Source organism: Elephantulus edwardii, unplaced genomic scaffold (assembly GCF_000299155.1).
Source record: "Elephantulus edwardii isolate Elephantulus edwardi_28Jun2011 unplaced genomic scaffold, EleEdw1.0 scaffold00225, whole genome shotgun sequence".
NCBI classification, from domain to species: Eukaryota; Metazoa; Chordata; class Mammalia; order Macroscelidea; family Macroscelididae; genus Elephantulus; species Elephantulus edwardii.
The window spans coordinates 375,895-389,738 of record NW_006399975.1 but is presented as its reverse complement, the minus strand read 5'-3'; the positions used below and the strand labels follow the sequence as shown (position 1 = coordinate 389,738).

The 13,844-nt window shown below is 42.3% G+C and overlaps 1 protein-coding gene across 1 annotated transcript in view; it reads left to right on the top strand.

Annotated features, from left to right (window-relative positions):
* The window catches only part of MYO5C (myosin VC), a 95,423-nt gene that overhangs the window by 56,593 nt on the left and 24,986 nt on the right, over positions 1 to 13,844 (top strand). The window contains exons 19-24 of the mRNA XM_006898236.1: positions 671 to 836; positions 1,917 to 2,063; positions 3,683 to 3,847; positions 5,375 to 5,468; positions 8,614 to 8,677; positions 10,828 to 11,008. Of these exons, the coding sequence (XP_006898298.1) occupies positions 671 to 836; positions 1,917 to 2,063; positions 3,683 to 3,847; positions 5,375 to 5,468; positions 8,614 to 8,677; positions 10,828 to 11,008 (817 nt within the window). The remainder of the gene's footprint in view (positions 1 to 670; positions 837 to 1,916; positions 2,064 to 3,682; positions 3,848 to 5,374; positions 5,469 to 8,613; positions 8,678 to 10,827; positions 11,009 to 13,844) is intronic.

Here is a 13,844-nt window from a genome sequence, read left to right as displayed (position 1 = left end):
GCAACAATGAATGAATGAAATTCCAAAATCTCTGTAGATGTTCATTGAAATGAAAAATAAACTAAATTAAAAAAAAATAAAGACATGAATAGCAACAACAACATAAAACAAGGCAGTGGGCTGGATTTGGCCCAAAGGCCATAGTTTGCCAACCCTTGCTTGATTTCTTTCCTGAATAAATGGACAAGTGAATGAACATGCAGTCTTCTTGTCACCATCTCTGTGACTGCATGAGTGAAAGAGGATCAAATGGCCTGGAGAAGAAGACCCTGGATGAAATGGATTGATTCGGTGCCCTGGGTATGAGAATAGGTGTCTCAGAAACAGTAAGGTTGGCTCAGGATAGAGCAGGGTTCAGAGCTATTGTACAGAGGGTCACTATGAGTCACAAGCAGCTTGACAGCACATAGCAACAACAACAACAACAAAGAATTTGATGGTTCCCTGGTGGTTCATCTTGGCTGGAGTGGATATCTATTCAGAAGGTAGAGAAGAAACAAAGAAAGATCACTGTCCTTGAATAGTGTCAGAACAACCCACTTGCAGAGTTTTATATGTAGATAGGCAAAACACTTAAAAATTCCTTACTTAAATAATACTGCATACATGTGCAGTTTTGCCATGGAAGTTCCTGTGTGGATGATAAACTCATGCATTGTTTTTAACCAAGGAAAGCTATTACTGCAACAGCCTTAAAAGAAGCATGGGCAGCCATCATCATTCAGAAGCACAGTCGTGGATATCTTGTTCGAAATTTGTACCAGCTCATCCGCGTGGCCACCATCACAATCCAGGCCTACACCCGAGGATTCCTGGCACGGAGGCGATATCGAAAGGTACGGCTAACTTAGTTATTGTTGTTTGGTGTTAGGTACTGTCTAATTAACTTTGACTCATCCCTGTGAATTAGCAATTGTTGTGTACCAGGAAGTCAGACCTGACTCATAGCTGATCCTCTGGCAGGTTTTCAGAGGCTATAAAGCACACAAGATGAGATTATCTATCTTTCACCCACAAAGAAGCTATTGGATTTGAACCACGTGCCTTTTCGTTGGCCACACAGCTTCTTATAACTAAGCCACCAACAGTCTCTATAAATTTGCTGTTAGAGATGCAAATCAAGCAAGATACTCTCACCTCAGCAACAATGGCAATGTTCAGTAAGACTGTAAACAACAAATGCTGGTGAAGGTTTGGAGAGACTGGAACTCATATACTGCTAGTGATAAGTGATGCAACCACTATGGAAAACTGTGTGATGCTTCTTTAGAAAGTTGGAAATAAAAATACCATTTGAACCAGAAATCCCACTACTAGGTTTATATCCTAAAGAAATAAGAGCTGTGGCACGGATAGATATATGCACACCTGTGTTCACTGCAGCAGTATTTATAATAGCTAAGAGATGATAACCAGGTACCACCAACAGATGAATGGTTAAAGAAGCTGAAACATTCACACAGTGGGTACAGTAAGAAATTTACCAAACACTGTAACATTAACGAATCTGAAAGACATTATACTGACTGAAATGTCAGTCACAAAATGACAAATATTTCTAAATCTACAATTATCAAAAGCTACAGAAAGCTTTATAGGGTGAAAAAAAAAAGAAAGAATAGTGTGGCTGGCATGGTTTTCCTGGTTCCGTTTTGGTTTTTACTGCCTATGTTGAGATTTTTCTACATGAAGGCCTCCCTGGAGAGCAGGAAGTTCTGGAATGTATTTGTTCTCACAGGCCAGAAACAGGAATGAATTGATATTTGCTTTAAGAGTTTCAGTGTACAAGGGCTCTGTGAATTGATTACAAAGATTCCATACTATACCCTGTAGGAACATTTTAGAAGTTATATCTTTATCATGGGATGAGAGAAACATCAGAGACTGTTTTCAGTTCACAAAATCTTGCTTTATAGATGCTGCAGGAGCATAAGGCTGTGATCCTTCAGAAATATGCCCGAGCATGGCTGGCCAGACGCAGGTTCCAGAATATCCGGCGGTTTGTGCTGAACATTCAGCTTACTTATAGGGTCCAACGTTTGCAGAAAAAACTGGAGGATCAGGTAAGTATTAGATTTTTAAAAATATAGCTGAGCTAGAAATACTTTTTATAATAGAGTTTGTTTTGTTCTAGACCATTTTCTCTACTATTTGTGGCCATTTTAGGAAGTTTACATAGAAAACTAAGCTAAAAAACAGAAACCTCTTTTAAAGGGCTGCTACATGCCATTGTGTAAGTTATTTACTGCACAAGGGCACCTTCCCAAGAGGGAAAGTGGAGGCTGAAATTCAGCACAAGCTCTGCTTGTCTAATTGTATAAAACTGTTACCCCTTAAGGCAGGAATGACTTTTAGAAATGTGACAAAGGCAGTGAGTGGGTGTTGTAATTAGTGTTACAAAACAAAATGTGTTCTAAAACAGCATGGTTGGATGGAAAAATCAAGTTGGTTTGTAAACCTTCACTCAAATCACATACAAACACAAAAAGTTAACAAAGGCTATGTGCCAACCCAGGCTTCCTCCCAGGCTGTCCAGTGCTGGGGAAGAGTGAGAAGGTGGAAGGTGGGAGGCACCGTGCTTTAATTTACCCAAAAGTGGCCATATGGTCTCACTGCAGCCCTCCCTGCTTTGGGAAAATTCCCACTACAATTCCTACTGGTAGGAGAAAACCATATGCTCACAGTGAAAGGCAGTTAAAATCCTCTGGGGAATATTCTGCTTCCAGACCTAGAAAACTTACTCCCAGACCTTTCTTAGATAATAATACCAAGAGTCTCTAATGGTTACCTTTAAACTGCACTGTACCATAGTGTTACTGAGTGCTGATTAGTTGGTCCCTGGCTCACTCTGATGCACATCAGGGTGAAATGCTGTCCATTCCTGCACTGTCCCTGTGATTGATGGCAGACTGGACCATTATGATGCATAGAATTTTCATTGGCTGCTTTTTCAGAAGCAAATCTCCAGCCCTTTCTTTCTAGTCTGTTCTAGTCTAGAAGCTCTGCTGAAACCTATTAAGCATCATAGTAGCATTTAAAGTTCCTTTCACAGATGTCTGCTGACCTTACATGAGGTGTTTCAGCTGGGACTCCAACACGGGCCTCCTACATGGAAGGCAGAAATGTTACTGTAAACCTCAAAGGCTATGCCATGATGTTTGGTGCCATTCTATTGGTCCTGACCTGTAAGCAACCCTATAGAAAACCAAACAAAATGCTTCCCAGTCCTATACCATCCTCACCCACTCTTGTAGCCTCTCTGTCAGTGGAGCATCCCCAGCCCCCTTTTCGTATTTGCTCTGACCCTCTGTTTTCGCAAGCTTTAGTGAGCAAATGCACTTACCACAAGTGAACCTGGGTTTTGTGGAAGTTCCCCTTAATTATGTAGTGGTGTAATAGGTCTGAACGTTATATACCTTCTGCAGAGTTTCATTAAATGCTACCTGAGCTCCGTTTTAGAGTCACATGGAGTTGAGGCCTGGACTGGCCCCATAGTAAGGGGCCCCCTGACAAAATCCACCTTCCTATTTTATAAAAAGGCTAGCCAGTGCCAAAATATGAACAGCATAAATAAACCTCCAGTATGGTTAGAGGTCATGCTAAAGGTTCTGAGAAGTTACTAGAAGGAACACTGTCTTTGTTTTCAGGAAGCTTCTAACCATCTGATGTCTCTTGTCTCTAGAACAAAGAGAGCCATGGGCTGGTGGAGAAGCTGACCAGTCTGGCTGCTCTGCGTGCCAGTGACATGGAGAGAATTCAGAAACTGGAATTGGAGCTGGAAAGAGCAGCCACCCACAGGCAACACTATGAGGAGAAGGGGAAGAGATACAAGGACACCATGGAAGAGGTCAGGGGCTGGTTTTCTTGTGACTTTTTTCCAGAGAGGAGCATAGCAATCTTATCTTGCAAAGTGGATTTCTGTAGAGTGAGTCAGACTTTGGTGCTGATTTCCTTTGCCAAAAGGAGCCTGACTTTTAGGGAGAGAGAAATCTGGGAGAAGATGAAGAAGAGAGCCTTTAAAGAAGTATGACAAAGGTTTCCTCTTCCTTTGAACTTTAGCAAAGTGATAAAAGGCCAAAGGAGATGTAGCTACTGCCTCCCATGCCCCTAGGATAACCTTGGTCCGTTGTCACATGTCTCTGGTTATCTATGCCACTATACCAGAAACACCACAAGAGGCTTTAACAAAAAGAAATATGTTCCTTACAGTTTAGGCCAGAAGTCCTCAATTAGTCGGCCAGCCTGAGGGGCAGCCTTTCTGTCCGTGTCAGCCTGAAGACGAGGGCCCTGGTCTATTTGAGCATCTTTTCTTAGTGATCTTCATGTGACTAAGCGCGTGTCCCCCCATCTCTGCCTCCTTACCCCTGCTTCTCTAATCTACCTTCTATCTCGATGTCATTATCTCAGAGCGCACTCTGCACTAACCCAGCCTCACTAACATAACAAAAATCCAGATGTGATTAAAACTACAGGCATGGAGGTTAGGATTTACAGCAGAGGTTTTGGGCAACACAATTCAGTCCAACTTTCCACCCATCACCATCCTGAAATTCATATCCTTCACACATGTAAAATATATTCATCCCATCACATTACCTGCATGTGCCAGCTCCACCATTCATTGACCCCCAACGTCAAGTGACTCGTGGAGGCCCTAGGTAGTTCAGTTATGCTCAGCTACTGACTGAAAGATTGGTTGTTTGAACCCACCTAAACACTTAGAGAGCCTTGATGACCTTAATGGTAAGGAACTATGCTATCAACCCAGAGGTACATGATTCAAATCCATTAGCTGCTCTGTGGGAGAAAGATGGGCAGTCTCTTCCCATGGGGTTTACTGCCTCTGAATACCCACTGGAGGGGCTACTATGAGTTGGTCCCTACTTGCCCACAGACAACAAAAAACACTCATCAGATGAAGGGATTGGCCATCTACTTCTGAGAAATTAACTACTAAAAACCCAATGGAGCTATGGAGTTCTGTTTGACACATTTTGGGCTTATCATGAATCTTTCTTAATCTAAAAATGTGAACTCATTTCATTTCATAAGTTGTTTACCTCACACTGAGTATTACTACAAGGTTGTTCTCTCTATGAAGAGACTCAAAGACAAGGCATCTAGAAGAAGCTGGATTGTGGTTCTTCCTCACCTCCAGCCAATGCTAGACTGAGCTGGGAATTCAGTGTTAGCTTGAAGTCACAACAGATTCTTGCACGTGAAACTCAATTCAGGATCACGTAGTGAGCCAGTGTCTGCTGTGACTGTGGAGAAAAATTAGCAATAAATAAATAAAAATATTTCCCCTAAGAAAGGCAGTGATGATAAACATTGAAGATTGATTTTCAGAAGAGTTTCTTTTTCCTCTTGTTAGAAATTGGCGAAGCTTCAAAAGCACAATTCAGAACTAGAGATACAAAAAGAGCAAATACAGGTGAAGCTTCAAGAGAAGACTGAAGAGTTGAAAGGTAAGGCTCGAGGAGGCCTGGTAAACTCATGCATCCACTTTCCATTCATCCTGTAAATAATTATTGGGTGTGAATCAGAGGTCTCTCTGGTATATATTTAATGTAGCAAGAAAATTCTACTTCGAATGTTTATGTTTGAGTTATAATAACTTTACCTGATAGATTAATCTGTTATCTTTTCTAATGTTTTGTCAGACAGCATGGTAATCTAAAGCCCTGTCTATGCCTTCAAACTTCCTAGGCCACTTACAAAGGACAGGTGTTTGGACCTTTTACCTAGAACGTGTACGCCAGGAAATGGGGGAGCCCTGGTTGGGTCTTGAGCCACATCTGCTCCAGGCTGTGAAATACTACTTCTTTGGGGCCAATAGGCATCACTCTTCTTTAGAAGTTAGTAGCATAGCCTAGCTCTCCCCATCCATAGCTTTCCAAATTTGAATTGACAGCATTTGTTAAAGCCCCAAAGAGACAACAGGAACCTGAAACTTCCTGGCCAGATAGCTTAAACACTGTCTTACCAAGTGATCTTTTTTCCTGAGCTCTGACTGCAAGCACCAGGTTAAGAGTCCAGGATTGGGGTGCTCAGACACAGCACAGGCCCAGCAGGATCCTGGGGTTACAGAGTCCCATGGTTACTGGTCAGAGTGTGGGAGAAACAGCCTGTGAGGAGAAAGTGAACACCCTGTGTTCAGTAGAGCAGAAAGGGCAGTTCAGGTGATGCTGAGAAACAAGCAATGTCGTCTCGTTCCAGAATCCGTGTGTCCTCCATGCTGTCTCTTTCTATAGATGTGTGAGCATTTAAGCCCATAAGTGTCAGTGCTGAACAGCAGATCAGAGGTCCGTGAGAAAACCTGAACTAGGAAAGGTCTATTTGGAAACCCCTAGAAGAAGAACTAGGAAGGGCTTTTACACACACACACACACACACACACACACACACACACACACACAGACTTCCCCCTTTTCACACTGCTTAGTGGTGCATGTGTGTATATGAATTGTGTGTGAACTTCTTGAAGTGGAATTTCCCACAATGGAATTTCAATATCTACCCCTGTAACCTGAGAATTATATGTATTTGACAACACCATGTTTAGATGGATCATGCTAAGGGCTGTTCTAAAAAGTATCTGAAAACTAGGTGTTTTTTATTTGCTTATTTGTTTTTGTGTTTTTAAAATTGGGTGTTTTTGAACTGCTTGTCCTGTTGCTCTCCCACACACAGACAGACATCACTGGGGTGAAAAGCACCGGCGTGCTTACTTACTTGGCCTAGAAATGCTATCACATGGTGTTTCCCCCCTTTGCAATAACCTCTCAGCATAGACACAATCATAATGCCCTTGGGCAGCCTCTTTATCCCATTTGCAAATGGTCCACAGGACAGAAGCAGTAGCTGTGGGTTATAACAGGACAGGTGTGCATTTCTAAAGTGAAGCGTTAATTATCTCCCCTGGTATTTCCTGACTGATTCATGGCATTTCATGGCATGGAAGCTATTGTTTTCAGGTGTCGACTTGGGGCACTCGACAAGGCAAACTATTGGCTCTTTATCCTTTTTATCAAGTAATTTGGAGAATCACTTTCTTCCTCTTTCCTGTACTCTTATGGGGTGAGCTTAGAGAGGAGGAAGAACTTAAAGATGACAGGTCATGCCTTGATGGGATGCATCTGTTATTCTGCTCCCATTCTGATGGTACTTGCTCCATATGGACATACTGGAAATATGGAACCACCGTACATACCCATGGACAGTCCTGAACCAAAATGATCATCTCCTAGCTTGTCAAGTACCCCCTTATCCTTCAGAGTTTGAGCTTGAGACTCTTATATTCAAGTGGAACAACCTCCTTGTGTGTTCTTTTCCTCAGACCAAGGCAGATGTTTGATCATTGTCTTGGTTTCCATAGGTCTTCAGCTGGGAGTATTTGTTAGAATGATGAGAAGCTCAAAGTCTGCCACCCCTTTCCACGCTGAGAAAGTCCAAGAATTAATATTATTGTGTAGGGAGTGCATATCCCCCACTTCCATATCGACAGAACTTGTTAACTTGACCCCAGTGTCAGACAGTGATACGTGTCCTTGATTCAGAACAATTAAAGCAGATCTCCAGGACCTTGCTTTCTGATTTCCCTGGAGACACTTCAGGTGGTCACTACTGGGAACAGGTGCTGTGAGCGTGTGATGGGGAAAGGATGGGATGCTACAGGGATCTTGTAACACAACCTCCTACAAGAATTTGTGCCAGTATTGATGAACTTGATCATAAGTCTATCATTTCCCCACTAAAACATTTCTATTTCTTTTTAGTAACAATATTTATTCTCTCAAAGGCTGTAAACTTTAATAAAGCCAATGTTTTCAGGCCAGTGAAACCTAAAATAGCTGGAATTCAATGAGACTGCCCTGTTTTTCTAGGTCTTTCAAGTTTTCCAACTCTCATCGGGTCTTAACTGCTTTTCTAAAATTCTCTATTATTTTCTCCTTGTTGTTGTTGTTATATACCAACAAGTTGAAACCCTCCAGCAGGTTTTCAGAGGCCGTGAAGCACATAGGAGGAGATTGGCCTCCCAAAAGAGGAGCTGGTGGATTTGAACATGTGCCTTTGAGTTGACAGTGTAACTCCTTACCAGTAAGCCACCAGAACTCCCTATTGTAGTAGAAACAATTTTTATTTTCCTTCTCTGAGAGGTTTCTACCTTACACAAGCTCCATCTTTGCAGGTTTTACTGTCCTGTACATGGAAATAGTGAGAGATTCTAAAATGACAGATTTATAAGAATTGCCATTTTGAAACTTATCTGTACTTCTAGCTTCTAAAAAAGATAACCGTTACTCTCCTTTTTTCGGTGCCATTAGCTTTGATAAATGTTGATAGTTGTAGAGGGGCTTCAGGACATTTGTTCATAGGGTCTCTATGAGTCGTGCTCAACTCGAAGGCAATCAACAACAGTTAAGAATAAACATCATGTACCTGATCTTACAGTCTCTCTCTTTTTTTAAGTTAATTTTAATGGATGTTTACAGAGATTTGGATTTCCATACATTCATTGTTGCATACAGTCTCACTTTCTAAAACCTGACATGAAACAATCAAGACCTAGGCGTGGCAGAAATATTTCAGAATGCCCTCTCTTTTTTGCAGAGAAAATGGATGACCTCACCAAGCAGCTCTTTGATGATGTGCAAAAGGAGGAACGCCAAAGAATGTATGAAACCTTTACCTCAAAGTGGCTGCTTCCCTCTCTCTCTGCTATACTGTGTTCTGCTTCTCAGCTTGTACATAGAAGCTATTTGAAATAACAGACACGGGAGTGGAATGTGACTATTCCTAGGAGGTGAAGGGCTTTGAGGTTTGTGAAAACTAAATCCTATAGTGTGCCCCTCTCACACGCTGCCTAAGTTCTGGAGTTGCCCAGGTGCCTTCTGCTGGATAAGCACTGGGGACCACTGGGGTTTTTTTTCTACCTTGTCATTACCGGGATGATGAGAGGTTTTTGCTTTCCTTTTATTGCTGTTATAATGAGAGTGTGCCACTCCTTTCTACCTGAGGAAAGTCTAATAATTAAGATTATGGTGTCAGAAATAAACTTCCTTCCCTAGCCCCACCTGATCCTATTTGACTCCTGTCCTAGATAATGTCTGTAGCCCATCTTGAAAGGTTAAGACCAGCCCCCATGACCTCATACTATATCTACTCCTCCTTTCTTGCCTCAAATCAACCCTTCACTAATCTCCAAAAATTCAGGTCTGGGCCCTCTTCTCAAAGTTTTTCAGATCTCAGAGGTACATGGCAGAGTGCTGATGATGCTTCTCAAAGGGTACTTCATAGCCAGTCTCCACAGGAGGCTAGCCTGGGGTGATAGATTCTACAGTTCCCCTGTGTGGTAACCCCCACTTCTGGATGTGGAGGCAGGATTCCATAGAGGTTGGGGAGGGGGTGATGTTGAATTGCTCTGAGAGATATGTACCTTTAACTCATTTTAAACTTTTAACTCTAGGAGAGTAGTTGAGCTCTTGGCATCTTACTCTGAGCTGGGGCCATGTGGGAGTGGTCATTTCAAAAGCAGGCTTGAGCCAGGCTGAGGTCAGATCTCCTGGGCTCCCTGGAGTCCTGATGGGATGAATGCTGGGCAGGCAGGTGAAGGAAGCACGTGTTGAGCGCTTCCCAGGCTTCCTTCTGCATTCCCACCAGCACCCACCTGTCTGTCACCTGTCTTGACACTTGTCATTACCCTTGAGAGGCACAGAGATGCCTGGAATGTGTGGGTGCACCCACAGCCAATTCTGGGCAAAAACCTATGATTCTTTTTACATAAGATTTCCACCTACAGTTTGCTCCTTCAAAGGTATGTTATCAACTTCTTAGGAGCACTGAGGGGTTTGGTGGTTTTTTAAAATAAATTTTCATTTTCTACCTGTTTGCTTTACAAAGTTCGTATACATTGTTTTTCATACTGGACCTTTCCCATTTCTTTTACCCACTCCTCCCTCCACCCATCTAATTGTGCAGCCCTGTGGTTGCCCCTCTGCTCCTCTTCAACCCTCTCAAGTTTCCTTCTTCAAAGGTATTTTACCAACCTTTTACAAGCACTAAGGGTTTTTTTAAAACTTGGTAACAAGTTTGTTCATATCTATAAAAGAAAATCAAACAAAAATCTTTTGAGAATGTGGCTTTCTTCCTGGGGTTTCCCTTCTTTGAGCTATACAGATAAGTCATAAATCCAAGAGAACTAGAGTTACAATCTGTCAAATTGAATGACAGGACGAGGAGACCTGGGACTGCTCAGTTCTGACTGGGCCTCTCTGATCCGTTCTTTTCTTAGTCATAATGTTTAGTTGAGGAACCCTCAGAAGACATCAGGTTTGCATGGGCTTTTTGAGTGCCTGGATTTGCTAGCTTATTCTGAGTATTTGAAGAGCAAGATCTGTGGACATCGCTCTACTAACATAGAACCAGTCCAAGTCCCTTTAGGGTCCTTGGACGGGAAAGGAGTCAACACTTGGTAGAAAGTGTTAGAGTCTTTGCAGAGGGAAGTGGCCTCTCCAGGATACTAGGGGGGTTGGAGACAAATGCCTTAGCAACCACTAAGTCTTTAAACTCAACCCCTCTCCCCTAGGTTTCCTGTGCATAATCATTGCAGAGCCACCTTTCTCAGATCAGAAGGGAAAAGGCTCTCTTTAAACTAAGAGAACAGGAAACAGTCTTCTAAAAATAGAGCCATTTTCTCTTTTAACTGTAGAGCCTCATTAAGTTGTCTCCTTTTCCCTGGTCTTTTATTATTTTCAAAATGATCTATTGCTCTAATGCAAGGGAAAGGCACTTCTAAATTAATGAATTTCTTCCTTTGCTACATAGGCTACTTGAAAAAAATTTTGAAGTGAAAACACAAGACTATGAGAAGCAGATTCGGTCTTTGAAAGGAGAAATTCAGGCTCTGAAGGAGGAGAAAGTGGAGCTCCAGCATCAGCTGGAGGAGGAGTGGGTCGTCTCCAGTGGCTTGAAGGGAGAAGTGGCCCAGCTGAACAAACAGGCTAAGGTAGATGCCGCTCACTTTTCTATGAAGTCTTCCCTGAAACTTAACCTGCACAGCAAAAGCAATTTCACGTTCCCTCAGTATCACACCACTAAGAATCCAGACTCGCTACTATGGAGTTAGTGCCAACTCAACCTTGTTGGACAGCACAGAATTGCCTCATAGCGTTTCCAAGGCAACTGTCACAGCTTTCAGTTAGTAGCTGAGTGCTTTAACCACTGCACCACTTGGGTTCACTAGACAGCTAAAATCATCTGTGTGAAGGCGAAAGGACTCTGCTCTGTTGTTGTTGTATACCGTCAAGTCAGAGCCAACCCACAGCTGACTCTCCAGGGGGGTTAATCACACAAGAGGAGATTGTCCATCTTTCTGCCAAAAAACAGCTGGTAAATATGAATCACATACCTTTGGATTGGCAGCACAATTCCCCACCACTGAGCCACCAGCTCTTCTCTTTGGCTGTAGCTGTAGGAGCATATATTTGAATAACAGTCATATTAATAGAATGTGGAAATTCTACAACAATATCATTACTATCACGTACGGGCAAAATACTGCTGAAGATCATTCAAGAAAGTACGTAAATAGGGAACTTCCAGAAGTTCAAGCAGGATTTTAAAAAGGCTATGGCACCAGGAATGTCATTGCTGATGTCAGATGGATCCTGGCTGAAAATAAAGAATACCAGAAGAATGTCTGTTTATGGTTTATTGGCTATGCAAAGGCATTTGACTGTGTGGATCGTAACAGATTATGCTAACGATGAGAAGAATGGGAATCCCAGAGAAGTGTTAAGTAACAGTTAAATAACAGGGCTCAAGCAAAACCTATACCTAGACCAAGAGACTGTTGTATAAATGGAGCAAGGGAGCAGAACATGGTTCCAAATAAAGAATGATATGCGTCAAGGATGTATCCTCTCTCCGTACCTATTATTTGAGAAGCTGGACTCTATGAAAGAAGAATGTGGCATCAGGATAAGAGGAAAACTCATAAACATCATGTGTTATGCAGATGACACAACTTTGCTTGCTGAAAATGACGAAGACTTGAAGCACTTGCTGCAGATGATCAAAGAAGGCAACCTTCAATATTGATTACATCTCAATGTCAAGAAACCAAAAAATTTTACCATTGGAGCTGTAGGCAACATTATGATAGATGGAGAAATGATTGAAGTTGTCAACAACTTCGTCTTACTTGGATCCACAGTCAACACCCTTGGTACCAGTAGTCATAGGGTCAGCAGACGTATTGCACTTGGGAAAGTCTGCTGTCAGGGACCTCTCCAGATGATTGAGGAGCATTGATGTCAGTTTGAGGATGAAGGTGTGCCTGATTCAGGCCATGGTCTTTTCAGTCATTTACTATGCTCCTGAGATCTGGACTGTGAATAAGGATGACAGAAGATGCTTTTAAGCAGTGGTGTTGGAGAAGGGTACACTAAATATCCCTTGGACTGCCAAAAGAACAAACAAATATGTCTTAGAGAAAATGCAGCCAGAGTGCTCTCCCTGTCTCTGCCACACCTGCCCCCATTGCCACTGTCACTGTCCAGGGTCTTCCTCTCCTGTGCTGACCCTCCACACTTCCAAGCATGATGTCCTTCTCCAAGGATTTGTCCCTCCTGGTAAGTGCCCTCTATAAGACAGACTTGTTTGTTCTCATGGCAGTCCGTGGTATATTTAATACTCTTCTCCAACACCACAACTCAAAGGCATCAATTCTTCTTCTGTCATCCCTAGTCATCGTCCAACTCTCAGATGCTTAGCAAGTATATGAGAGGACCAAGACTTGGATCAGGCACACCTTAGTCTCTAGACTGACATCATTGCTCTCCAGCACTCTGAAGAGGTGTCTAACAGCAGGCTTTTCCAAAGCAATTAATCTTTTTATTTTTCTGATTGTTCATGCCAAGAGTGTTGATTGTGGATCCAAGCAATATTAAATTCTTAGCAACCTCAATTTCTTTGTCTATCATGATGTTACCAGTTGACCTAATGGTGGGATAATTTGCTTTCTTGATGTTGAGCTTCAATCCATATTGAAGACTGCAATCCTTGACCTTCTGCAACAAACATTTCAGGTCTTCTGGCAAGCAAGATTGTGTCATCTGCATAACACAGATTGTTTATGAGTCTTCCTCCAATCCTGATGCCATATTCTTCTTCATAGAGCCCAGCCTCCTGAATGGTCAGTTCCACATACACATTGAAAAGATATATAGAAAGGATATATGCATTGACATACCCTGATGCACACCTTACTTGATTTTGAACCACACAGCATTTTCTTGCTCTGTTCTGAGGACTGCTTCCTGGTCCAAGTATAGATTTTGTATGAGCACAATCAAGTGTTCTGGGATTCCCATTCTTCTCAATGTTAGCCACAATTTGTAGTGATCCACTCAGTTAAATGCCTTTACATAGTCAATAACTACACATAGACATCCTTCTGGTATTCTCTGCTTTTAGCCAAGATCCATCAAACACTGATGATGATATCCCCAGTACCAGGGCCTCTTCTAAATCCAGCTTATATTTCTGAAAGTTCTCTGTCAATGTTCCAGTTATTTTGGGGGGATCTTCAAGATTTTGCTTGTGTATGATATCAGCGATATTGTTCAATGATTTCCACACTCTGTCAGGTCACCTTTTTTGGGGAATGGGAATAAATGTGGATCTCTTCCAGTCAGTTGGCCAGGTAGCTGTCCTCCAGATTTCTTGACACAACCTGGTGAGCATGTTCAGGGCTGAATCTCTGTGTTAAAATGTGTTGGTATTCCATCAATTCCTGGGGGCTTATTCCTTCAGAGCAGCTTGAATTTCCTCCTCCTTCA